The sequence below is a fragment of the Neofelis nebulosa genome, chromosome 12 (assembly GCF_028018385.1).
Source record: "Neofelis nebulosa isolate mNeoNeb1 chromosome 12, mNeoNeb1.pri, whole genome shotgun sequence".
In the NCBI taxonomy this organism is placed as follows: domain Eukaryota; kingdom Metazoa; phylum Chordata; class Mammalia; order Carnivora; family Felidae; genus Neofelis; species Neofelis nebulosa.
The window spans coordinates 72326644-72351606 of NC_080793.1; the positions used below are offsets into that span (position 1 = coordinate 72326644).

Consider the following 24963-nt stretch of genomic DNA (forward strand, 5'->3'; position numbering starts at 1 on the left):
GCAGCTGGTGTAAAGTGACGTCTTAACATCAGCCAATATCGCCGCTACAGTCCACACTAGGTTCACCGGCGCAAGCCCCATCCAGTGACCCTGGCAAAGGGGGCCCCGCGGCCCAGGCGCAGCCCCACCCCCGGGCGTCAGCACGTTTTCCCAGGCAGCAGCCTCCCGTGGGAGGGAGTCAGGGGTCGCGCAGCCTGAAGGAGCAACCGCCAGGATGGAAATGGCAGACTTTGGGAAGGATCCCTCTGTCAGCGCAGGAGACCAGGTCATTCCAGCATCCAGAAACCTTCGTCAAAATCTATCTTGGAGGCAAACAAAACTCTCCTCTTCCAGAAGTGATGGACACAGATTCCAGAAGTCTGAGGTGAGAGGGCTAACCGTTAGACTGCCCAACATGGCCACCGTCGCCAGGGCAAACACCACAACCTCTCGGGGCCGCCCCTGGGGGTGGCTCCCGGGACCGTTCGCCCCTGATATGGCTAGCCCTGAACGTCGCCACGCCTCTGTGCGTGTCCCCAGCAGGACGTGGCCCCGCCCTTGGTGCCGCTCCCTTTGGGCGCGGAGCCGCCCCTGCGTGTGACTCCCTGGGCCCTACTCGCCCCGCTGCGTGGCTCTCCTGGACGTCGCCACGCCTCTGCGCCTGTCCTTCAGGGGCCTTGGCCCCGCTCTGGGCGCAGCTCGCTTTGGGGGCGGAGCCGCCCCGGAGTGTGACTGGCCTCTGCACGTGGCCCAAGGCCAGACCGACCTCCCCTGGGAAAAGCCTCCCTTTGCTCCTACTTCCCGCCAGAGGTTTTCGAGCTCCGTTGCATCTGCCAGCCAGACTGTGGTGAGGTACGCATGGTTCGGTCCTCTGGAAAAGCAGATGACTAAGCCAAACATTCCAGCACAGTGGGAAAAGTGTTCTAAATTGGGAAGCCGGGACAGATCCCCAGGGAACCCTTCACAGTATAATAGCAAGGAAAGAGGAAAGAAGGGATGGGGATTCACGTTTTGGTTTTGTTACTCTTTCATATCTGCTAGCGATGAAAAGATCCGGTGACTTCTCATTTCCCGGTGGTGATCCAGCACCCATGCTGGACGAGTGGGGATTGTGGCGAAATTGTAGGCGAGTGAAACCGTTCTGAGCGCTTAGGCAAGAGAATTGACTGAGGAACCGTCCTAGAAGCTCCACGAAGACAGGGAGCTTTGTTTCCTTCCCCGTGCGCCCCCAATGCTTAGAAGAAAGCCCAGTACACAGTAAACACCGAGGGAATGAATGGATTGTCTTCAGGCAGTGTTGGAGCTGACCACTGGTATGGAACATTTACGGTGGCATCAGTTACTTTCTTGTGTGGTTTTATCCAAGAGGGGTCAGCCCCTTATCGGAAGACAGGTCTAAAAAGGACAGAACTGACTTTGGCAAGGGTGACAGATGAAAGGCAAGTGGGGAAGGCTGTTGAGAGTAGAGCTCTTTCGGTTTGGGATTAACGAAGTTTTCCTTGGAGAGGGAAGAAATGAAGAAAAACGCTGTCAGAGGCCCAGGGAGACGTATAAAGTGGCTTGTGGTTCCTGCTGAATAGGTTGAAGAATTGGCATACTGAAGGCATAAACTGAAAGAAGAAAACCGGGTGGAATGTCAGACTGCTTTTTCAGGAGGCAGAAGTGTTCCCGGTGATAAGTTCTGGGCTACGGCCACAACTAGACTGGAATGCAGGCAAAGGGCTCTAGGATGAGAAGGGGTAGACAGTGAGAGGACGGATTATGGGATGGTCTGTCCACATGGATGTTGGGGCCTCTGACTGATTGCTACCACCTCAAGTTCCTGTCCTGGGCCCCATCCCACTTCTGGCCTGTCCCAGGGTCTGTGCAGAATCAGCATTTCCTACAACTCCCAAGCATTAGTCAGTGGCATAACTCCGGACAAGAAGGCAGAACTGGGGCAGTGAGAGAGAGGGATGTAGCCGACCTGGTTTTGTTTTGACACCCAGCATTCACTCACCTTCTGGAAATAGTCCCTCTGTTGACCCCCAGGGAATTAACCCCATTCTCAGTCTCAGTCCATGTAAAGATGGAGTTGTCTTTCCCAGACGGTCTTATTTTAAGATGGGTGTATAACTCAAGACTTGGCCAAAAGATGGTTTTATGCTTTTTGGCAGCAGTGACTGGTCGGGGACGGCATGTGACCCAGCTGGAGACAGTAAGGCACAATGGGACTTTTGCAGGGACTATGAGAGAGACAACCCATTTTCAGCTCTACTTAGTGCTTGAAAAGTACACATGAAGGTACAAAATGACAGACAGAAAGTCAGTCCGGAATATAGTGCCAAGAAACGGATACAAACTGAACCTTGATGGCATCAACTGAGCCCCACCTTGAACCGTCCTGCCTGACGCCAGCCTTACTGCTAGATTTTCTCAGGTACCCGAGTCAACAGATTCTCTTTCTTAAGTCAGTCCCATTGTTTTCGCTGTCATTGACAGCCAAATATTCCTCACAGTGCAAGGGCACTCTCCATCCTAGCTCCCTCTTCCCATGCTAGCATACTAAATATATATTACCTTCTCTGTCCTCCAGATTGCCCTTCTACAAGAGGGGATTAAGAAACCCACTGTGAAGGATCGTAAATATTAAATGGGAAAATACACATAAAAGCATGTTTTGCAAAATTGAAGTGCAATAAGCATTGCCTAATTTTTCGGAATTAAATTAAATCTTGTTCAAAGCCCCCATGTCAAAGGAAGGCATCCTATATTAGTCATGACTGTCAGTGGGGTTGGTGGGGGAGGATTTTGCTATCAAGCAAATATTTGCTATCAGGCAAGTAAGTATATACCAAAGAGCCTCTGTGATTAAGCCCACCATGGTTGCTACTGGGATGGTCATTGTCCAAGCTCATTTGGCCCATTGAAAGGCAGCTGGTTGTAGAGCCTCTATTCCGAGCGCGGGCAATGTGGTGTTTTGTGGCAGCTCCCAAATAATGGGGCTTGATGATTCATCGTCTCAGCAAACATCATTTCATCCTTTGAAAGAATTGTCTTGTCTCCTAGAGAACTGCCACACAGAACCATCCACGTAAGGAACACATCTTTACATCATTATGATCAAGTCGCTGGACCACTGGTACCTTAAGCAACTCTCCTTTCACCCTAGCACTTCTGTCATCCCGTCTCTCCTCTCTCCTGAGGACACTTGGCCAGATTTTCATCTCACTTATAAGAGTCTTGAGAGGACTGTGCGATACGTGCCTCGCAACTTCTCTTTGGGGTCAGAAAACATGAAGGCCATTTGTGACCCCTGAGAGGAGAAGCCCAGAGCTTCCTGTAAGACTAAAGGGGATGTTAACTTTTTATTCCTTTTGGAGTCACCTCTGACAGGGAATAGAGAGGAAGCATTCAATAGTTTGGTCAATTATCCTGCCTCAAATGAAGGTTACCCAAACTTGGAAAGAATCCCTACAGAGGAAAATGACCCACTCTTGTCATTGCCAGCCCAGCCTCCACCCCAGGGGGAAGCACTGCTTCACTTAATTTTTATTTCATGTTCATTTATTTGTGAGAGAGAGAGAGAGAGACTGAGCCCAAGCGGGGAAGGGCAGAGAGAAAGGGAGACACAGAATCCTAAGCAGGCTCCAGGCTCTGAGCTGTCCACACAGAGCCCGACGGGGGGCTCAAACTCACGAACTGTGAGATCATGACCTGAGCTGAAGTCAGATGCTCAAGCAACTCAACAGCCCGGGTGCCCCCACCGATACACTTCTGTAATAATCGGTTCTTTCCCTGCTCCCCGACCCCACCTATGAAGGAAGGAATAGACCTTGAGTCGCCTGGGAGAGAAGGAGGCAGCCTCCACAAGTCTCTGAACCTGCCACTTCACCTGCCTAATGAAGACCGTATGTGCCCTTGGGACACAGGAAAATACCCTGATTTAGTCTCTGATGCAGGGCCAATGGAAGTCCTAGGGGAAAAGCCTCAAGAGAAGAGCCCCTTCTCGAGGCCTGAGCTCCTTCACTGCGACTGCTGATTGGGACACAGTTCTCAATGTTAATCCCTCTGAAGGCTGCCTCTATGAACTTGATTGCCTTAGGCGGCACCTGACAGCAGAAAAGTTCCCAGTGCCTGAAGCTGGGATCTGGGGTCCCCATGGCCAATCCGTATCAACGTATCAACGTACCAATCAATTCATGCATTTTGGCAACCCTGACATTAGGTTTGGAGTTAGATTTAAGGTTGTAAAAATTCAGGTAGCCCATTCCCACTGCATTATAAGTCAGTGAAAATTCTTGAGGCGCAACACTATATCATGTAAATGATACTCCCCCGGCTTCTCATAACACAGCGATACTTGAGAGTAGGCACAAAGCCCATCTTTTTCTGGAAAAATTGATCATCTGTCCAGTCATTTTTCAGCAAATACAATTTCTTGCTTTTTATGACAGTACTGCTTTCCTATAGGAACAAGAATCTGAAGAAGGGGCAGTAGTAATCCTAGAAGCCGAAGAAAAGTATAAGATCATTCATGGATGGTACTACCATATCATTTAGACAGATGACGTCCTGGATGTTCTGAGTATGCAAATTCTGTCTCGTTAACTCATTCAATATTTTCTCAGAATGGAGGCGATGGACACTAGGTGTGACTTGTCATGTGACCCCAGGCCATTAACTCAACCCCTTTAAACCACGACATCTCCCTTGGTTAGAAGTCCTCAAGCCATAGGTACATGGAAGATATCCCAAGATGGGAGTTACATCCCAAGATGTTCTAAGATCCCAGTGCTAGCTTTCCCATCAGTTGGGCGACTCATTCTCTCTGATGTGCTAGGTTGAAGAATCAAATTTGAACTCAGAGATGTGCTATACTAAATATATTAATAATAGGAATTGAGTCTTGCAGCCTGTAGGGTTTGCTACCTCTCTCGGTTTGTCTATATCTACAGAAGCTGAAGGTTACTTCCTTAGCCCTAAGGCCTGGGAGCTAGGGCAAAGTGGAGAAAGTGGTAGAGATAGGATGAGCCATACTGCACCTAAGCTTTCTTCCCCTCTTAAGTCTGAATGCTGGGGAGTCAGGTGCTTGCAAGTGTTCATTTTACTTTACTTTCAGGATGACCCCACACCAACTTTCCCTCTGTATCACCTGTTCTTCCTTCTTTGGATGCTCCAATCTGTTGGATGTTTTGTTACCAGCTGCCATTCCACATAGCCATTAAACAGCTTTGACCTTGAGGACATGGATATGGATGAGGAGAAGGATCCAGTTGGCACCTTTGGCCCCTTTTGCTTCAGTGGACTGAGTAGGGCGTCCAAGAAGGAACCCTTGCCTTAGGAAGACTCCTAAGATTCCAATGATCCCCACCTCCTGAAGTTTACAATTGTGGGTAATTACCCCTCCCCTTGAGCACTGGTTGACCTTAGTGATTTGTCTCCAACAGAATAAAGGAAAGGTAATGGGATGCCACTTCCATTATTAGTTTATAAAAGATTATAACTTCTGTCTTGTTTGAAAACTCTCTCCTGGTTTTGATGAAGGAAGTTGCTGTGTCAGAGAAACCCACGTGACCAGGAACCAGCAAACTCCCACCCAGGGCCAACAGGGTATTGAGGACCTCACGCCAACAGGCTTTGAGACATGCATCCTGCCAACAACTGTAAATGAATACAGAAGTGGTTCCTTCCCCAATCACGCCTTCACATGAGAACCTAGCCTCAGCTGACACCTTAGTGACAGCCTTCTGAGAGACCCTGAAGCAGAAAATCCAGATAGGCCTGGCCTGAGATTCTGACCCACAAAAGTTGTCAGATGATAAATATGTATTTTTAAGCCACTAAATTTTGGGATATCCATTACACAGCAACTCATAACTAATGCACCTCTAAATTACTGTCACTTTGGTGTAAAATGTAGCATGTCTGGGAAAGCAGGCGCCATATAGGAGCACAGCTTCCCTGACAACATCCTGGAGGTGCTGTCTTCACGCTCAAAGACGATCTTGTGTTCTCTTAGGCCAGAATGGTATCCCTGTGCTCTCATAAGCCCTGAGTAGTCTCCGGGAGGTGACGCCTACATGCCATAGTACCTCCTCGCACCCTACAGCTGAATATATGTCAGGATAGTTTGGGAGCAGATGAACAAACAGGTGGAGCCAAGGTGTAGACTTTAAGGGGTTTTCTCACTTGGTGAAGGCCTGAACGTTTTCAGAGTAAGCCTTTTGTACACTTTATGAAAACAATTCTACGTTTTAAATACAGGACACCTGAGCAGGATCAAATAAAGGGCCCCAGGATAAAACTGAGAAGTCCACTGTCAAGCTTCTTACAAGGGACCAGTATGGATGTAGAAGCCCAAAGAGGAAATCGGTAAGAGCTGAACTCACTTCTTCCTTTCCCAAAGCACAAGTCCCCCCTCCTATACGCCACCACCCCACAATCCCAGTGCACTACACAGAAACACCCACTCTCTATTAGAACAAACGTTTATTGAGGAGGATTAATATTCTTGGTTGTGCTGAAGAAAGATTGTTCTGATCAGAGGATATGTTATCGTGAAAACTGTGAGGCTTTCTCAACAAGGACTAAACGATTTCTTTAGGGAAATTTCTTCTCCCTCAAAGTGCTGGAGAAGCATTTTCTGCTTGAGTAGAAGAGTCAAATGTCTGAACAGAGTACTTTCATCAGCGGTGAGGGGGATGCAAGGACCTGGCATACTTGATGCACACAGGTGGGGCCTAGGTGATGCACGGGCTCCCTGGAGGACAGAGAAGAAGCGAGTTGGCTTGGAGTTAATAGCTGCTTCTTGAAGGCCCCAACTTTCTGGGGAATTCCGGTCCTGTGTCTGTTCTGCCTGACACTTGTAAGACACTTCTGTTCGCAGAGACGGCTTCTTGGCTACAGAACTCGATCCTGGCCCGTTTGCCGTGTGGTGTGTCAGAGAAAGCCTGATAGTTGGAGGGATGCCTCTTGTCAGGCCCTGCCTGGGCCTGGAGTTCTTCCTTCTGCTGGCTTAACTCTGAGGCCTCAGATTCATACCTACCTGCCACCTTCACACCTAGGATCTTCCCAGTGGCAATCATGAGCTCATGAACTTCAGGAGGCCCAGCACTCACAAGAGCAGTCAGTTACACTTTCAACTGGGTCTCGGTGCTGGCAACTTTCCTGCTTTGTGATTTTTTTCATGGCCTTGATCCACTTGATACATCGCCTCATCTTTTTTTCTGAAGTACCTCTCGGGAAGAAACTGTTCATTCTGTGACAGAGGTGAGGAAGCACTCTCTAATTTTCTGTCCTCAACACGGTGGCTCTTCTTTCTGGCTACCGATGTCCCTACCCCTGAATCCTCCCTTCTACATTTTCCTGCTTTGGAACCCTGAGGTCTCACTTTCTCTGCACTGTTTCTTTGTGGAAAATTCTTAGGCTGGCACTTACCTAAGACCAGCTTAGAGGGCCAGGACTCCTGCTGCTGCTCCGTGCTGTGTTGTCCTCCAAGTGGACATGCAGCACCTGGGACGCTCCCATATCTCCACTACAGTCACTCTGGGACTGAGTCAGTGAGGCCTTGGACGTCAAGCTGTCGGAAGTAAGGGGCATGCCAGTGGCATCCATGCTTGAGCTTGATTGTGGTCCTCCCTCTACAGTTTCAACTTTAACTCACTAAGGAGCTGTCTTTTAAGGTCTGATAGTTTAGAATCTTGGGGAGCCAGTGTTTTTGGTGAGGGCTGTTCAGTGGTCGGCACAGCTTCTACCTTACTCAAATTGACATTTGTCATTTTGGAGCTTTCCAACTCACTGGTTGTCAAGACTTCACAAGATTGGGATTGAAGAGTACACAGCTCCTCGGTGTTGAATACACCCCTGGACAAGTTGTGCTTTGCAACATGGTCTAAATTCTTCTGCACCATCACTCTGCCCTGAGCCATTTCAGTTCCATCACCAGGACTCACATTCTCATCCTTTGGCTCATGTCCAGCTTCAGCTTGCTTTGGGGGTACCTCTGGGCCACATCTGCTGTCTAGTACAGCCACCCTCGGTCTCACTTGAGCTATGATGCTGTGTGTAAGGGACTGGAAAGTCTGACTTCCATACGCAGCTGTCTGGATACCCTGTGCAAGCTCATGGTTGGTGTCAGAGAGTGATGCTTTCAGGGCCCTCTGTCCTTCATTGCCCATAGGTGACATGGCAGGGAGAGAATGATCCAGGGTGGGGACTGAATTTGGTGTTCTCATCCTGTTGCCATGAAAAGTTTTAGAGCTTCTCTCACGGGGGTTAGAAAACTCAGCTATGCATCGCTGAGGAGGGAATGTCTAAATGGGGAAGAGGCCATGTTGTGGCTTCTCTCAACATACAGAATTTTATGGATTCAAGAACCCTGAGCAGTAGACCCCACCTCTGACTCATCCGAAATCTTACAATATGGGCCTCTAGCAGCCGTCGGGTATCGGGATTGAGAAAGGAAGGCTCCAGAATGGTAATCTGGCAGCAAACCCTACCCACCATTGTCTTTTTTGACTTGTGGTTTCCATTTTAGTCTGGGAACTCCCACACAAAGGCAGTGCATTGTCATCAGCCAGCCATGAACAACACACACCTGTAAGAATCCTACCCGCAGTAATCTACCAAAATTTCTTGTTCAAATGTAACGTAAGGTCAGATTTCATTTGGTTCTGGTCTGTGTCCCTCCTTGAGACATTTAGCAATTCATTCCCTGAGTGACTCCTTGAATGACACACACAGTTACTTTTGCCTCCAAAGAAGCCCTAAGACCCTTCGCTAGGTAACATTCTGAGACCCTTTGTGGGCTGCCTTCTGGGCTCTTCTTTAGATTTACCCAAGATCCTCATCATGTTCATCCTTAGCTGGAACTCTGTTGGGACCCTCTCATGGAAACTTCCTGGGAAACTCAATTCAGTCTTTGCTAGATCGTTGCTACTGTGGCCCTGGAGCTCAGAGAATTTTGAGCAAACATGTCTGCTTTTTTGCTGAGACATTTCTGTTCGTGTACACTGAGGCTCCATCAGTGCTAGAGACTCTAGATTTCTACAGGCATGCAGGCACCAGCATGGGATTACCTTCCTCGGACCGTGAAACTCCAGTCTCTCCTGGGGTTCACAGGTAATATGGAAATGGCCAGGAATGATGGAGCCTGGTATACCGGCATGGGATGACCGGCTAACCAATGAAAAGTTGGGGGCTTGAGGACAAATGGCTTCAGGAGATCTTGGGAACCCAGGGACTAAACCCCACAAACTTTCCTGGTGCTTCTTCAACACGTGCCATGGCACATGCTGGTTTTCAGTCAAGATAGGAGAGTCTGACTCATTCTTGGATCCTTGGAAAAACACTCCACAGTCCCTATTCTGGGGTGAAGAAGACTATGGTATGATTGGTAGGCGAGGTTGAAGGTGGGCCTGGGGGTTCACCTGAGTGAAAGGTAGCGGCTGGGATTGGGACAAGTTTTGAGGCCAGGGTCGGGAATATAAACCGGGGAGAGGAAGGCGATGGGAATGAGGGTGGAGTAGAACTTCTTGATCCTGCATTTTGACTGCGGAAGCATTACGGCATCCATTGAATAAGACAAAGTGAGACCCTAGTGGGGAAGTACTAGTAGAAACCAGGAGAGTGGCTACCAAGGACTCACTATGCAAGGAGGGAAGACCCCAGACGAGCTGGCTATATTTCTGATACAAGTTTTCCCCCAAACACTTGCGTTCAAGGAGCTGCTTGACAAATGCTCAGGTGCTCTGGTTTGCCTTCAACCTCCAGCCAGTTTTGGGGGCTGTGGTGACCTGTACATCGAAGGGCTACAGTGAATTCACTGAAGATGTCCTTTGGTATTCTGGCCACGTGTGTTTTGAAAATGGTCCCTCTTCTTTTTCTTTCTTCTCCAAAATCTGGAAAGGCATTCTCTTTTTCATTTGTCTCTCTAAGACTGCCTGTATGTTAAGGTCAAGGAAAGAAACTCCACTGGCCTCCTTGTGCCTGTTAGCAGGGTCTCCCCAGAGATGGGTTTCTGGTAGATGGAAGTAATCTTGCTCTTGCTGAAAATTAGAGTGTGACAATGTGGGGAGGAACATGTTCTGTGCATGAGCCTGCCAACAGGAGAATCCGGAAATTGACGAGCTTAAATGACCACTACCTCTGATTGTTCGGGTACAAGTGGACCATCCACCAGGGCTATCTGGAGATGAGTTCTCTGGAACAGGCTTCAAGGAGATTGAAATCGATTTAGATTGAGTCGCAGTTAAAGTGCAGTCTGGTGGTGGTGAAACAGACAGGGCTGGTGTGCATGATGACGAGCAAATGAATCAGTGGGATTCTTTGTCTGGGACAGACGTGGTAAGAGGTTGATGTCTTGGAAAAAGGTGGGGTCAAGAGAAAAGATGGTATTCAGAGGTACAGTGGACTCGGCTTGGGCAATAGGATCCCCTTTCTGAATGTCATGTAGTAGGAGAGGGGTAAAGGCAGTGGGTTGGGGTGTAGAATGGCCCATGGGAATCTGGAACTCAAAGGAGGAAAAGACTCTGGTGGCAGAGAGTGACCTGGTCATGAGGATAAGAAAACCTTAGGTGAGAAAAGGGAGGGGTGGTGGGGACGGCTCAGGCAAAAGGGCTGGTTTTAGGTCTCCTGGAGGGACTGCTGTGAAGGCAGGGGATGGACAGAATGATGAGTCTGTCACAGGGGCTGTGGCAGCCAAGGGGATCACAGAGAGAGTAGCGTCTTCCAGGACCTCCAGGAACAGCAGCCGATTGACCTCAGCTGTTGTACTATTACACACCTCACAGAAGGGGTCTGGACATAACAGTCGACGAAAGTGCATGGTATCATGATGCCGGCACAGGGGGCTGCAGGAGACAGGAGGTACAAAGCTGCAGCCACGGCCAAAACAAACATATGTGGCTCTGGCAGTTCTGGCAAAAGTAGTGCCACCCCCCATCCCGAAGGCTTTCCCATTCTGACTCTGAGGATTTTCTATCCCATGTCAACCCCAGGCTTCCCTGAAGCCCTAGAAATTCGTAGACTCTGCTAAAAAAGGTGGGGGTGGGGGTGTCAGGAAAGAAGGTAATGTTTAGTCACCTTTGCAGAAGAGAAATCACCTTTCTTATCTCCTCAACTTTGTTCTGGCAAGTTCTCCAACCTGGGAAACCAGGAGATTGGTGAAGGTCGAAGCAAGAGATATTATGAGAGGCCGATTACAGTGTCATTTAAGAGATACCCTTGGTAGATTGGATTTGGAGAGGCCCAAGAATGAGGATATAAGATCACATAGTCAGTGATAATAATAACAAGACTCACATAGGTATGTTGTTATATAGTTCACAAAGGACTTTCATATATACTATCCCACGTGATCTTGAAAAAAACCCTATGAGGGACATAGGTCAATGATTACTTTCAAGAGGAATCTGAATAGGAATGATGTCTCCAGTCTTTCACAAAGTCAGGAGACGGAAGTTCTGACTCTTGACAGTCACTTGGCCACTTTGGGCAGCACCCATTGACCAGGTCCATCACTGCTTTGTGCTCAGGGATGGGCAGAACAAGGAAAACTGAGAAGGGTCTTAGCCCCTGACACCCAGCAAATCTGTCCATCCTTCCATGATCTCTTAGATGCCTTAACTTACCTTCCAACTCCACCTATTCACCATTTCATATATTTACCTCAGTGAGATCATCATATTCCACCTGTTTCCCTGATATTACCTGAGACCCTTTTTACTGCTTGGTGATCTCCTTTGGGACCCCACATTGTCGCCGAAGGTTTGCTACGCCCAGAGATCTACATCCCCAAATTCTACTCTGCCTTCAGCTGCAGTTTTCCCCAGTAGTGCATTTTTACTTTTATGAACTGAGAAATATACTGAGAGGCAGCCCTAGCCCCCCATATTTCCTCAAAAGAATCCACACTCACCAAAGAGCATAAGAGAGCAGAGTAGCCTCTGCCAAAGAACAGAAAGCATGGCAAAGAGGGACACGGGGGCATGGCGCCCCATGGACCTGTGGCAAACAACTTAAAATCCTTTAGTAATTCTTTTATTTCCCCATACCCCTCTTAGGCTATTCATGCCCTAGAGGGTCTCTTCTACCCATACGGTGTCTCACCCTGAGGCTCCCTCTTCTCTCTGCCTAATGCCACCTCTCCCCTCAACATTTGTATTTTTTTTTATTTTTTAAACTTTATTTTGAGTGACAGAGGGCTTGTGAGCATGAGCGGGGGAGGGGTAGAGAAGAAGAGAGAGAATCCCAAGCAGCCTCCAGCCTGATGGGGGCCTCGATCTCATGAGCCACAAGAGCATGACCTGTGCTGAAATCAAGAGTCGGACCAACTGGTTGGCCTGAGCCACCCAGGCGCCCCTCCCCACAATTTTAATTATCCGCTTGTTACAGAGCAGTAATGTTGAATCACAGCCCACAGGACCAAACTCATCTTAATCTAGGAAGCGGGCTTCTCTTTAGCATAACGTCTCATGAGCGCAATTGTAATTATATGTAACAATACCATTTGGAGTATTTTGAATCACACCTGTGGTTACTTCTTCCGTGAAAAGTTTCATTAGTTTTTCCCAGCATAATTGTTAGCGTTTCACCAAAATACCTATTGACATCTCCATCCATTTTTTAACAATAATGTCATTCTTGTTGATCGTGTATATGTATTCATCTCCACATGCTAGCTAGTCATTTAATAGTTGTACCCCTTACAACTAGCTTCATTGTTTATATTACAGACTGTTGAAATTAAGCCCTGTACCATCTCCTGATTTGACTTGCCGACATTCTGTCTCTGATGAATCAGTCTTGGCCACAGACACCCAGTTCTTACCCTCTGATATGAGGAGGGTTTATCAGTAATGGTAACTCCTTCCTTTACCTCTCTTCTCCTGCACCCACAGCTTCACCATTGTCTCTACCCAGAAGGAAGGTGCACTTCAAGCTCAGCCCGCCTGGGGCACATACCTTCCCTTGACTGCAGGAGGTTTCTCTGTTAAGGAAAATCTCTGCACATATCTTTGCATCACTAGTATTGCTTTTTAATAGAAAGCGTGGTCCTGATGGTCCCTAAGCCTCCCAGGACTCACTCACAACTATAACAATATCCTTTAACATCCGGCGAGATCAGTTCCACCAAAAAAAAAAGTTTCTAGGTGAGGAGGGGTTATAAATATGGCACATCGGATATAGTATTCAAAAATGGGCCCTTATTATAAAAAAGCCTAAGAAACTGACCCAGATTAAAGGAAACTAGAGAGACACGGCAACTATGTGTAGTATGTGATTCTAGACCGAATCCTGTAAAGGAAGTTTAAGAAAAACTACACAAAGGACCTTACTTGATTTAAATCCACAAAATTGGGGGCACCAGGATGGCTCAGTGGGTTAAGCATCTGACTCTTGATTTAGGCTCAGGTCATCATCTCACAGTTTCTGGGATCAAGTACCCCCTGGGGCTCTGCGCAGATGTCTCAGGTCCTACTTCGGATCCTCTCTCTCCTGCTCTCTATGCCCCTCCCCTGCCACATGCACATGCACTCTCTCTTCAAAATAAACTTAAAAACATAAAGTGACAAAAATGGAATATGAATGCGAAATTAAAAACTATGTCAATGTTAAACTGTTATCACTGCGATAACTGTGCTGTAAGAGAAACTCTTCTTAAGAAATACACAATGAAGGGGCGCCTGGGTGGCTCAGTTGTCTAATCGTGCAACTTCATCTCAGGTCGTGAACTCGCGGGCAGTGAATTTGAGTCCCATGTCGGGCTCTGTGCTGACAGCTCAGAGCCTGGAACCTGCTTTGTATTCTGTGTCTCCCTCTCTCCCTGCTCTTCCCCTACTTGCACACTCTTTCTCTCTCAGAACTAAATAAACGTTAAAATTTAAAAAAAAAAAAATACACAGTGAAATATTGAGGGTGAAAGTACATGATGCATGAAATATATTCTCAAATGTTCAAGAACATATGTATGTTTTTCACACATGTATCTGTGTGTTCGTGTGGAGAGAGAAGGGAAAGGAGGAAAGCAGACAGAAATTGTAAATAGTTCAAACTGTTAGTAGGTAAATCTGGGTAAAGGGTATATGGCTCTACCATCTATGCGACTTCTCCACAATTTATTTTCAAATATATATACTTTAAAAATGAATATAACCCAACCTTTGAGATTTCTGGCTTTGATTCCAGGAGCTGCTGCCGCCACCATACCCAGACCCCAGAAGTGCGCAATGCCAACTTTAAAACGGTTGTCTCGAGCTCTGTCCCAGACGAGAACCCTGGGATGGTCTGCACATATGAAGCATGCTAACGTTTCACCAAGGTTTTAACAAAATACTGGCAAAGAACAACCCCATTCAAAACCAAAAAAAGAAAAAATATTTTAGAAATTATACACAAATAAAACAAACAAAAAGAACAAAACGTCATCATGTATACTACATGGAACCCCTAACGTCTTTTTTATCTAGTGCTTCCAGGTTATTGTCTTCTGGGTTCTGCGGTGTGAATTGGTTTGCTAGCACCTCATTTGCTCTGCTAGTCAGTTACTGCTCCTCCACCAGATTCCCATCTTCCAAAAATGTGTTGACATCTTTTTCCTTACCCGCTCCCCTTTTTTGTCATCCGTAAGTACTTCTTTTCCACAGCTTTATTGAAATATATTTCACATACCATGTAATTCACCCATTTGACGTGGATAAGTCCGTGATTTTCAGTATATGCACAGACATGTGCATCACAATTCTAAAACATTTCCATGACTTCAGAGAAAACCACCTGCAACCTTTTGCCTATCATTCCCCTGTCCCCTCAGCCCCCCTCCACCCCACCTCCAGGCCCCAGCTCTAGGCTGAATCTACTTTCTGTCTCCCGGTTTCCCTATTCTGGACATTTCATGTGAATGGAATCATGTGTGGTCATTTCTGACTGGCTTCTTTCACTGAACATGTTTTCAAGGTTCATCCATGTTGTGGCATGTATTGGTCTTTTTATTGCCAAAAAATACATCGTGTGGGTATGTCCTGTTTTATTTACCCATTTATCAGTTGATGCATGTTTGTGTTGTTTCCATCTGGTGACGTTATGAATAATATAGCTGTGAACATTTGTATACAAGTTTTTGTGTAGACCTCTGTTTTCAGTGCTCTCGAGTAGACACCTAGGAGTCATCTGCTGGGTTATACGATAACTGGATGTTTAACATTTTGAGCAACTGCCAGACTGTTTTCCAAAACAGCTGCAATAGTTTCCATTCCCACCAGCATCATATGGGGTTCTAAATTCTCCACAGTCCCACCAACACTTGGATTATCTTTTTGATTCTAGCCATCCTTGTGGGTGTGAAGTGCTGTGAAATACTGGTTTTGATTTGCATTTCCCTGATGGCTAATGGCATCGAGCAGTTTTTCATCTAATCTTTTACTTTTAATGGCCTTTGGGGAAAGAGAGGAGTGTTTGATCTACTGTGTGTAACTTGAAACACAATAGTTCATTTTAAAAGTGGCGGGAAAAGTTTTTCTTCTAAATATTTGAAAACGCATAGAGCAGTGTTGAGTCTTTATCAACATGTATAGTGTTCTTCTATACTTTTTGCATGTTATACTTACTCTGTGATGAAGGGACAGTGAGATCGTGCCCTGAATTTGCTCTGTAAGATTACTTCTCGTGTGAAGGTGAGGAATTCACTCAAAGGGCTCCTAGGGTTGACTGCAAGGCAGAGCAGAAGTGATTGCCAAAGTGCCTATAAGCTCAGTGCTTTTTTGTCACCAATGCTGCGTACGTCTGTTGTGAATAAGTATGTTCCACAGGTGATAAATATCAAAGAAATGTGAGCGCTTTGGCATGGGCACATAGCATATGTCTTAGAGATGGATGGCGAGATGTTTATTTGTTTATGTTTGTTTATTTTGAGACACAGAGAGAGAGAGAGAGAGAGAGAGCACGAGGGGGGAGAGCAGAGAGAGAGCGAGGAGGAGGAGCAGAGAGAATCCCAAGCAGGCTCCACACCAGCAACACAGTGTGTGAGGCTGATGTGAGGCTGGAACTTGTGAACCTGAGATTATTACCTGATCCTAAACCAAGAGTCACATGCTTAACCGACTGAGGAGCCCCTGGATGGGAAGATCTTACAATGGGCTTTTGCACTTTGATCGTAATCACACCTGCCAGATGATAATGGTGCAACTTGGGTGAGGGGCGTGTGGGAAGTTCTATTGTTCTAGCTGCTCTTGTGCATGTTTAAACATTTCTGTAGTAAAAAAGCTGAAAAAAGGAAAAGAGGGAAAGGAGCAGGAGGAGACCTGGCAAGGGAGGCTCAGTCCCATCAAGACTAGAATACAGGGATCTCTCAATAAAGAGTATTTCCTTCGACACTGGGAAGGAAAGAAGAATGGGGAAATATTGTTGGAAGGTTTCGCTGTGTTGTGTTCTGATGAAGAGCTCCCATCTCATGGCTTTCTAGCTCCTCTGTGGACTGTGGTCCAGCACATCTGCAGGGAAGATGAAGAGGGCCTAAGTTGAGGAAAGTGAAGGAAATTTAAAATAGATCTGAGTAGAATTGGCAAGAGAACAGATGAAGGAAATAGTGACCTCACTCCAATTCTTTTGTTTACATGTAAGCCTGGGATAAGTATTTGTGAGATGAATGAATGATTTGCAAGTAGTGCTGGGACTGAATTTCTTGTGCCATCAATAGACTCAATTGTGAGATTTCCAATAGCGATCAGTAACTTGGAGAAAGGTATTTCTAGAAAAAGCAGAGAGACGAGAATTTGCCAGACAAGAAGGACTGAAGGGGATTGGATGGGGCCCATTTGTACTGGAGGTTTTTATTTAAAAATTTTTAATGTTTATTTATTTCGAGAGAGACACGGGGAGAACACAAGTGGGGGAGAGGCAGAGAAGGAGAGACAGAATCCCAAGCAGGTTCTGTGCAGAGCCTGTGCGAGATCATGACCTGAGCTAAGAGCAAGAGTCAGCCGCTAAAATGACTGAGCCACCCAGTCAACGCTGTTTTTTTAATTTTTTTTTAAATGGTTATTTTTCAGGAAGAGAGGGAGAGACACAGAGTGTGAGCTGACGAAGGGGCAGAGAGAGAGACGGAGACACAGAATGCCAAGCAGGCTCCAGGCTCTGGGCTGTTAGCACCGAGCCCCACGTGGGGCTCAAACTCACGGACCACGAGATCATGACCTGAGCCGAAGCTGGACGCTTACCCGACTGAGCCACCCAGGTGCCCCTGGAGCTTTTTAAATGTTGGTTACCTGACAGATGATCAGGAAGACAAGGCCTTGGAACATAGACAACAAGTAGAAAAATGAATGATGTGGAGTTGGTACCAGGGGGCATATAAGCCGGAAGGATAGGAGGAGGAGGTAAAAGGACAGAATGTCAGACTATAATATTCCTGATGGCAGAAGTATTCCCAGTATTAAGATCTACAGGGTGTCAGTAACTGCACCGGATGGGCAGTAAAGGACTCTAAAATGAGATTATGTAGAAACTGGGACACTGGGTTATTGGCTGATCTATCCACATAGATGTTACAACCTCCAGTACTTTCTCTTCATGTTGCCTGCCCTAGGCCCCATCTCACCTATTGTCTCTCTCGGGACCTCCACAGAATCAGACTCTGCATTCGTTCTGTGACCTTAATGTTCAGATACTGTAGGGTCAATGGCATGACCCTTGACAAGAAGGATACCACATTTGTATCTTCTTGTTCAAAGAGGGCGTCAATGGTTTTTTAACACTGAACATTCACTAGGACACTCATTCCATTTTTGAGTTCCAGCCTCATGTGGCATCGCCTTCCCTCCAGAATCCTATTGTAAGCGTGGGAGAGTCCTATTGTAAGGGTGGGTAGGTGTGCTGTCTTGGCCAAAAAAAAAAACCAAAACACAAAAAACAGCATTCCATGGAAAAGCCCCCAATTATCTGTATGCTGGTGCACCGTGTAGAACTCACCTCTGGTTCATAACTTGCAGGTCTTCTGGAGGAGATCTACCTTGGCTCCACTAAGGCCATGAATATCAAAGGTGGTACCTCCGTCGTAATGGGAGAACTGTCCACACTAAAGGCAAGGTCTTGTATATTGCCATCAAGTGTGGAACTTGAGGTCCCCGTCTCCAAAAGGGGGTGCCAAGCTTGACAGCTTCCAGTAGGAAACCCCCATGTCAAGTTTAACATGACCCACACGACAGATGCTTAAGCAGCATGTATGCTGTTCCTCGACCCTACCCCAACCAGCCCAGACACTCCCATTCAGAGTTCACCCACCTGTGGGATCCTCTGGTAACTGGAAGCCACTGTAACACTAGCAGGCAAGAAGGAAACAGTGGCTTAATCATTATGTTCTGAAAACTATACCTGTCTTTGATCCTCCTCAGATAGAGAAGACTTACTCTAAAAGGTATAAAGCGTTCAAAGAGGGTAAAGGAGAGAGCTGCTAAGAGGCAGCAGAACAGAGCCCATCTCCTCAAATTTGATCAGAGAGGAAATGGGCTTGGACTACATGGTCCCCCAAGAGATCCCCCTCAACAGGGGGACTGGTCACCTTGAACCAACACAGTACACAGAACAGACATCACTGTTAGAGGAATGTTTATTGGGGGAGAATCAAAGGGATTATTTTGTGGGATTCAGGCTGCGAAATTTCCCCCTCTCGAAATTCTGGACAAGGGTTTTCTGTCTAAATGATAGACACAGATCTCCCAATACCGTGCCTTTAGCACTGGTGAGAGTGGCTTGAGGCCCCTGGCCAGCTTGATGCCTGCAGGTGCAGTGTGGGTGGGGCACAGGCTCCCTGTGGGGCACAGACAGGCGATGGTTCTGACACAGCAGCTGGCCCTTAAGTGCCACAGCTTCCTGGGGGTGTCTGCCCTTGTCCCTGATCTGTCTAATACTTGGAGAATGGCTGTGGCCCACAAAGACAGCTTGTTGGTGACAGGACTTGGTATTTCTCTCTTTACAGGAGGGAGCCCTGTAGCTGAGAGGAGGCCCCTGGGCAGGCTGTGCCTGGGCCTGCACTTGTGCTTCCTTCCGAGTTTTCCCAAACTTGGCTGAGGACAGAAGGGGCTGTTGAGGACAGGCGCTATCTGTAGCATGCCGGTGCCCCATCTTCTCTTCTAAGAACTTCCCAACATCTTTCCTGAGTTTCTGAGCTTCGGTCCTCCCAGTAAAGGCAGCTCTACCTTGAACCATGCCTCTGCTTTGCACACATGGCAGGATGCCCTTTTCCTGGGAGTTTTCTTGTCTTTTGCACTTTCTGCCAGGATTAAGCCATTGTAAAATAGCCTTCACTTTTTTTCTAAAAAGGCTTTCATGGGGAGGCTGACCTTTCTGTGATAGGGTGCGGGAGGATTGGCTCCCAGGCTTCTCCGCCAGTGCCACGTCCCGAGGAGGGCAACTCTTCCTTATAGGCTGGGATGTCCCCAACCCTGCATCCCCTCCACCAAACTCTTGTGCTTTGGAACACGGAGGGCTCACTGTCTCTGTAGCTGGTGGGAGATTCTTGTGCTGGTGCTTCCTTAAGACATGCTTAGGGACCCAAGTATCCTGCTGCTGTTCCGTCCTAATTCCTGTGTCCTGCACACGGACGTGAAGCACCTGGGAAGCTCCCATGTCCCCACTGGAGTCCTCCTGGTCATGAGTCAGGGAGGCCTTGGAAGTCGAGGGGGGCAGGTCGTTGTCTTTGCTCTGGGCCCACCTCTGCTGTGTTTGCTCCAATTTAAGCCTTAATTCCTTATACAGCCGTTCTGTTAAATTAGGATCCTGGGGAATTGATGTGTTTGCTGGGTGGCTTTTAATGGTCACAGTACGTTTGTCCTTATTTACATTCACATTTATCATTTGGGGGCTTCCTGGCTGGCTGGTTGTCAAGATATCTCTAGGTTTTGATTGACGCCCATCTGGCTCCTCAACCCTGAATGACTCCCTGGACACTTTGGGCACAGAAACAGGTTCTGGATTCACCACCATCTTGCCCTGTTGGCTTGCTTTGCCTATGCTGCTCTGTCTGATAGGTTGAAGAATCTGTCTGCCATCCTTCATTTCCTGAACTTCCTCTGCAAGCCCATGGTTGATAGGACGCGGTGATTTTGCTGGGATTCCCTGTCCTTCCTTGCCCACAGTTGAGGTGGCAGGGAGAGAATGATCCAGGATGGGGGCTGAATTTGCTGTTCCCACTTTGTCTCCATGGAGAGATTTAGAGCTTCCTCTAAGGGACTTGAAGTCCCCAGATTTTGAGTTGGACCCAGAAATCAGGTTGGTTGAGCAGGCCAGGTTCGAATGGGATAAGGACTGGGATGGGGCCTCTTTCAATTTAAAGATAGCTGTGGATTCACAGTCCTTAGGGGGAAGGCCCTCTACCATTCTATGATGGCATTGTTTAATATGGGACTCCAGCATCTGCTGTGCATCGGATTCAATGAAGGAAAGCTCCCGGGAGGTATTCAGGCAATATTCCCCACCCACTGATGGTGGCAGAACTCTCTGTTGTATTTCAGTGTGGGATTTCTCAGGATGAAGCAATGTCTGATTCATAGTATGCCATGAACTATGCACGGTCCCGGGGAGCTGACCCTCATTGATTTCCTCCAACTTTTTGCTCAGATGTATTCTGAGGACATTTTCAAGTTGCCTTTGGCCTAGTCTCTCCACAGATGCCCTTGATGTATTCTCGGATGGGCTCATAAGTTCTTCCTCAGCATCATACCCCATATCCTTATCTGAAGAGCTCTCTGGGTCACTCAACAGATGATCTTTTGGCCCATTCTCTGGGTTGTTTCCCAGATCCTTCCCAAAGGGGTCCTCTAGCTGAAGCATTTCTGAGTCCCCCTCATGGAAGCTTTCAGGTTGGCTCAACCCAACATTTAGAGTGTTGCTACTCTGACTCTTAGAGGTCTGTTGGAGTCTACGATAGTGCCCCACCTCAGGTATGTTTGAAAAATTCTTCGGAGGCCTCATCAGTGATAGAGACTCATGGATCCTGCGGGGAAGGCCCCACCGGTGCTGGATGAGCCTCTTTCGGAGGTGATGCTCTAGTTTCTTACGAAGCTCATCACTGAGAGGAAACTGTCCAGGAAGGATAGAGACTGCACCATGGGCCTGGAAGGCCCGGCGGTTAGACAAGTTAGGAGCCGAAGGACAAAAGGCCTCATGGGATCTTTGAACCACAGCGGGTAAGCCCCACAAACGTGCCTGTTGCTTCTGCAAAACATTCCATTCTAGGTCTTGAATTTCAGAGGGGATGAGAGACTCCAACTCATTCTGGGGTCTATGAAAACACACTCCACAGCTCTTAATCTGGGGTAGAGGACTAGATGGCAGGATTGGGAGTGGGGACTGAAGGTAGGTCTCAGGCTGGACTTGAGTGGGAGGTAGGGGCTGGGGTTGAGGCTGGGGTTGAGGCTGGGGTTGAGGCTGGATCTCAGGCAGGGCCTGAGGAAGTGGAGGGGGAAGTCCTGGGGATTCCTGGTCTGTGGAGGTAGAGATTCTATTGAAAATAAAGGTTGAGGAACAATCCTCTGAGACATGGGCAACAGAGGGCAAAGACTCAGTATCCAGAGTTGGGAGACCCCAGAAGACCTGCAAAGGTGTTTGCTGTAAATGGACCTCTACCAAGGGGGGGTAGGGGGGCTGCTGATGCACATGTAGCTCCTTTGATTTGTCTTTGCTGTTCCAGAAAGGAAGGGAGGCTGCCAAGTCAGGCTGGGCAGCAACTGACTCTGACATTTTTCCCAAAGAATTTAGTGTGTAGTCTGGCCTGAGTTGTTTTGGAAAAGAACCCTTCTTTCCCTTCCATATCAAGAAATCACTCCTCTTTTGGACTTGTTTCTCCAGAAGTGCCAGGACTTCAGGGCTGAGGAAAGACAGGCTGCCAGGCTCTACAACGTAGGGCACAGGGTCTCCCCTGGAAGAAGCCTCAGAACGGAGGGCAAGAATCTCTTGGCTGAAATCACATTGAGCCAAGGTAGAAGGGAAGAAGTCTTTGGCATGAGTTTTGCCCCAAGAGAAGTCTGAGACACACAAGCTTGCATGGTCAGTGCCTGTGGTTGTTGGGATATGAGTGGACAATCCAACAGGGCCATCTGGAGATGAGTTCTCCGGAACAGGCTTCAAGGTGATGGAAACTGATTTAGATTGAGCCACAGTTAAAGTGCTGTCTGGTGGTGGTGAAACAGACAGGGTTGGTGGTGCATGATGACAAGCACAGGTCTCAGTGGGATTCTTTGTCTGGGACAACTCCGATAAGGAGTTGACATCTTGGGAAACGGGGGAGTCAAGAGAGAAGATGGTATTTAGAGCCAATTTGGCCTCTGGTTGAACAACAGGGTCCACTGTCTGAGCATCACATGGTGGGAGAGGGGACACGGCAAGGGGTTGGGGTGGGAAATGGTCCTCAGGGAAATCAGATTCCAAGGGAGGACAAGGCTGTGGTGGCCAAGAGTGATCCGGTGGTGAGAGTGGAACATAGTCAGCCAAGGGGGTCATTGGGTTAGGTGGGAAGGTGGAGGCAAGTGGCAGGGAAGGCTCAGGCAGAGAAGCTGATATTAGGTCTCCTGGAGGGTCTGCTGAGAAGGCAGGGGATGAAGTGAACAATGAGTCAGTCACAGGAGCTGTGGAACCCAAGGGAGTAGCATCTTCGAGGGCCTCTGGGTACCGCATCCGATTGATCTCAGCAGTTGTGTTATTACACACCTCACAGAAGGGGTCTGGACATAACAGTTGACGAAAGTGGATTGTATCACGTTGCCGGCCTAGGGGGCTGCAGGAGACAGGAGGTACAAAGCTGCAGCCAGGGCCAGAACAAGGGAAGGAGCCCCTGCTGACCTGCCAAGGGAGGGGCCACCTGAAGCCTGCTGCTCCTTCACAATGCCCCACATTTATGACTTCATACTACACTCAGTAACCTTCACCCCAGGGCCCTCATTCATGTACCCATTCCTATGGCTACCCCCCTCCCATGACTGGCGGGTTGCACTGAATTCATACAATTGCATCAATCATGCTCTAGGAGGGATCAGGATAGAAAGGGAAAGAGTAGTCACCTCCTTATATTACACATCAGCTTCCTTATCTCTTCCTCTTCTCTCTGAAGGCATTTCCAATCTGGGAAACCAGGAGAGTAGGTTATATGTAGTGAAGGTGGAAACACAGGTATTATACAGGAGTCCCTTTGTGACACACCCTTGCGATATTAGATTCTGGATGCCCCAATAATCGGTAGATGAGGTCAAATGGTCAATGATGTGACACATGGTATAGCATTAAAGTATTTCATTTACATTACATCATGTGATGCTCAAACCACCTCTGTGAAGCACACAAGTCAGTGGTTACCTCAGGGAGGAATCCTGAGTATCCGTGATGTCACAGGTCTTGCACAAAATCAGGAGACAGAAGTTCTGACTCCTGACATCTCACACGGCCACTACTGGGCAACAACCATTGATTGCCCAGGTCCACCATGGCTCCACACTCAGGGCTGGGCAGAGCAAGGAATCTAAGGGCCTCCAGTTCTGAGTGTTCTGAGGCCTCCATTTTCAGAGGGGCACTGTGTCTAGTAGCTGACATCCTCAGAAATCATGGAACTGGAACCTCATGGAAAGGACAGGAAGGGTCACCCTTGGAGAGGTCATGTGGAACAAGCAGAACCTTACCTTTCAGTGTACCGCCTTTCCTCCTCCTCTTGGCTCTGCCCTGACACTGGAATGAAAATGAAAGAATGAGGACCCTGGGACTCATCTCTCCCTCTGCTCTCAGAAATGGAGACATTCTTGGGGTGCCTGGGTGGCTCAGACAGTTAAGCATTTGACACTTGTTTTCGGCTCAGGTCATGATCTCTGTTCACTGGTCTCCAGTGAATTCAAGGTCCCCATCTGTGCTGTCAGAGCAGAGACCGCTTGGGATTCTCTCTCTCCCTCTCTCTGCTCCTCCTGGGGCCACCCTCTGTGTGTGTGTGTGTGTGTGTGTGTGTGTGTGTGTGTATGCGCACGTGCGCATGTGTATACTTTCTAACATAAGGAAAAAAAACAGAAACGGAGGACCAACAGTCACATCAGTGCTCCATCAGGTAGGACCCTGTATCCTGGGACAGAGCTTGGACCCTAGTCTCTGCTCAGTGTGTCTCAGAGGCTTAGCACTCTTCTCCTGATCAGCCCAACATGAAGGCTCGGTCAAGTGAAATCTTACATGAGAAGGTGACCCATGATCAAGTGCTGGGGAACCTTGTTCTCTTACACACATCCCATACTCTCTAAACCCAAACTAAGACTACAGAATCCTTATGTTTGGGATTTTGTCCAAGACCCGCCGCCACAGCCAGATAAGTACTAAACCTTAGTACTTTCTTAACCCTTAGCCCTGCCAGATCTCTCTTCCTAGAGGAGTGAATGTCTCTTCTTTTAGACTTCCCATTTTAGTTGTGTCTAATCCTACAAAACTCATTTTAAAATTTGGGACTAGAAGTAGAAACAATACGAATGTCTGTTCAGGACTCCCCCAGGATTCCTTACCTTTTGGATGGGTTTGGTGTTCCCAGTTGGAAATGGAATCCCCATCAGGTAGCACAGGAACAGAAGAAGCAACCCCAACCCATACAAGAAGGTGAAGTTGGGGTCAGTCTCAAAGCCTGTTGAGCCAAAGCACAACATGGTTCAGTAGCACTATTCTGAAATGAGAGAATCACAAAGCTGCCTATAGGTAACTGAATCGCAAGGCTGCCTATAGGTAACTGAGCTCCGAGTGTGCCGATGCCTGACTATAGAACTCTCCAGGCTTACATCACAGAGCACTGAAAAGTCACAAAAGGTTTCTGAGGGTTGGTGGAGGGGACAATTGGAGAGGGTGTGCCCCAAGCCCCTCCCCACCTACCAGCCCAGAAGGTCCCTCCACCTCTCCTCCTGCAGGTCCCTCTGCCCTACCCTGCCATCCTGTTTTTCTACCTCATCTTTTCATCATATTGACGAGGGAGCATGAGGCTGGCTGAGGGGCCAAGCACAA

At 47.8% G+C, this 24963-nt stretch overlaps 1 protein-coding gene and 1 long non-coding RNA gene across 2 annotated transcripts; one reads left to right on the forward strand and one right to left on the reverse strand.

Moving 5' to 3' along the window:
* Positions 1–14: 14 nt before the first annotated feature.
* LOC131492022 (uncharacterized) lies at positions 15–17534 on the forward strand. The gene is made up of 4 exons (XR_009251782.1): positions 15–364; positions 5081–5624; positions 6226–6333; positions 17007–17534. It is a non-coding gene; the product is annotated as an uncharacterized LOC131492022 (long non-coding RNA).
* A 1012-nt stretch (positions 17535–18546) lies between these two features.
* On the reverse strand, positions 18547–24707 carry LOC131492021 (spermatogenesis-associated protein 31D1-like). The gene is made up of 4 exons (XM_058695616.1): positions 24477–24707; positions 23622–23667; positions 23010–23070; positions 18547–22726 (listed from the first exon to the last, which is right to left on the reverse strand). The coding sequence occupies exons 1-4, from the start codon at positions 24612–24614 to the stop codon at positions 18586–18588; spliced, it is 4386 nt and encodes a 1461-aa protein (XP_058551599.1). The 5' UTR covers positions 24615–24707; the 3' UTR covers positions 18547–18585.
* Positions 24708–24963: the final 256 nt, after the last annotated feature.

Coding starts and splice junctions, on each gene's coding strand:
- LOC131492021 (XM_058695616.1), bottom strand. CDS start 24,614: ATGTTGTGCTTTGGCTCAACAGGCTTTGAGACTGACCCCAACTTCACC. Junction 23,668..24,476: donor ACACCAAACCCATCCAAAAG/GTAAGGAATCCT, acceptor TTTTCATTCCAG/TGTCAGGGCAGAGCCAAGAG. Junction 23,071..23,621: donor GAAAGGCGGTACACTGAAAG/GTAAGGTTCTGC, acceptor CTGGTTTCCCAG/ATTGGAAATGCCTTCAGAGA.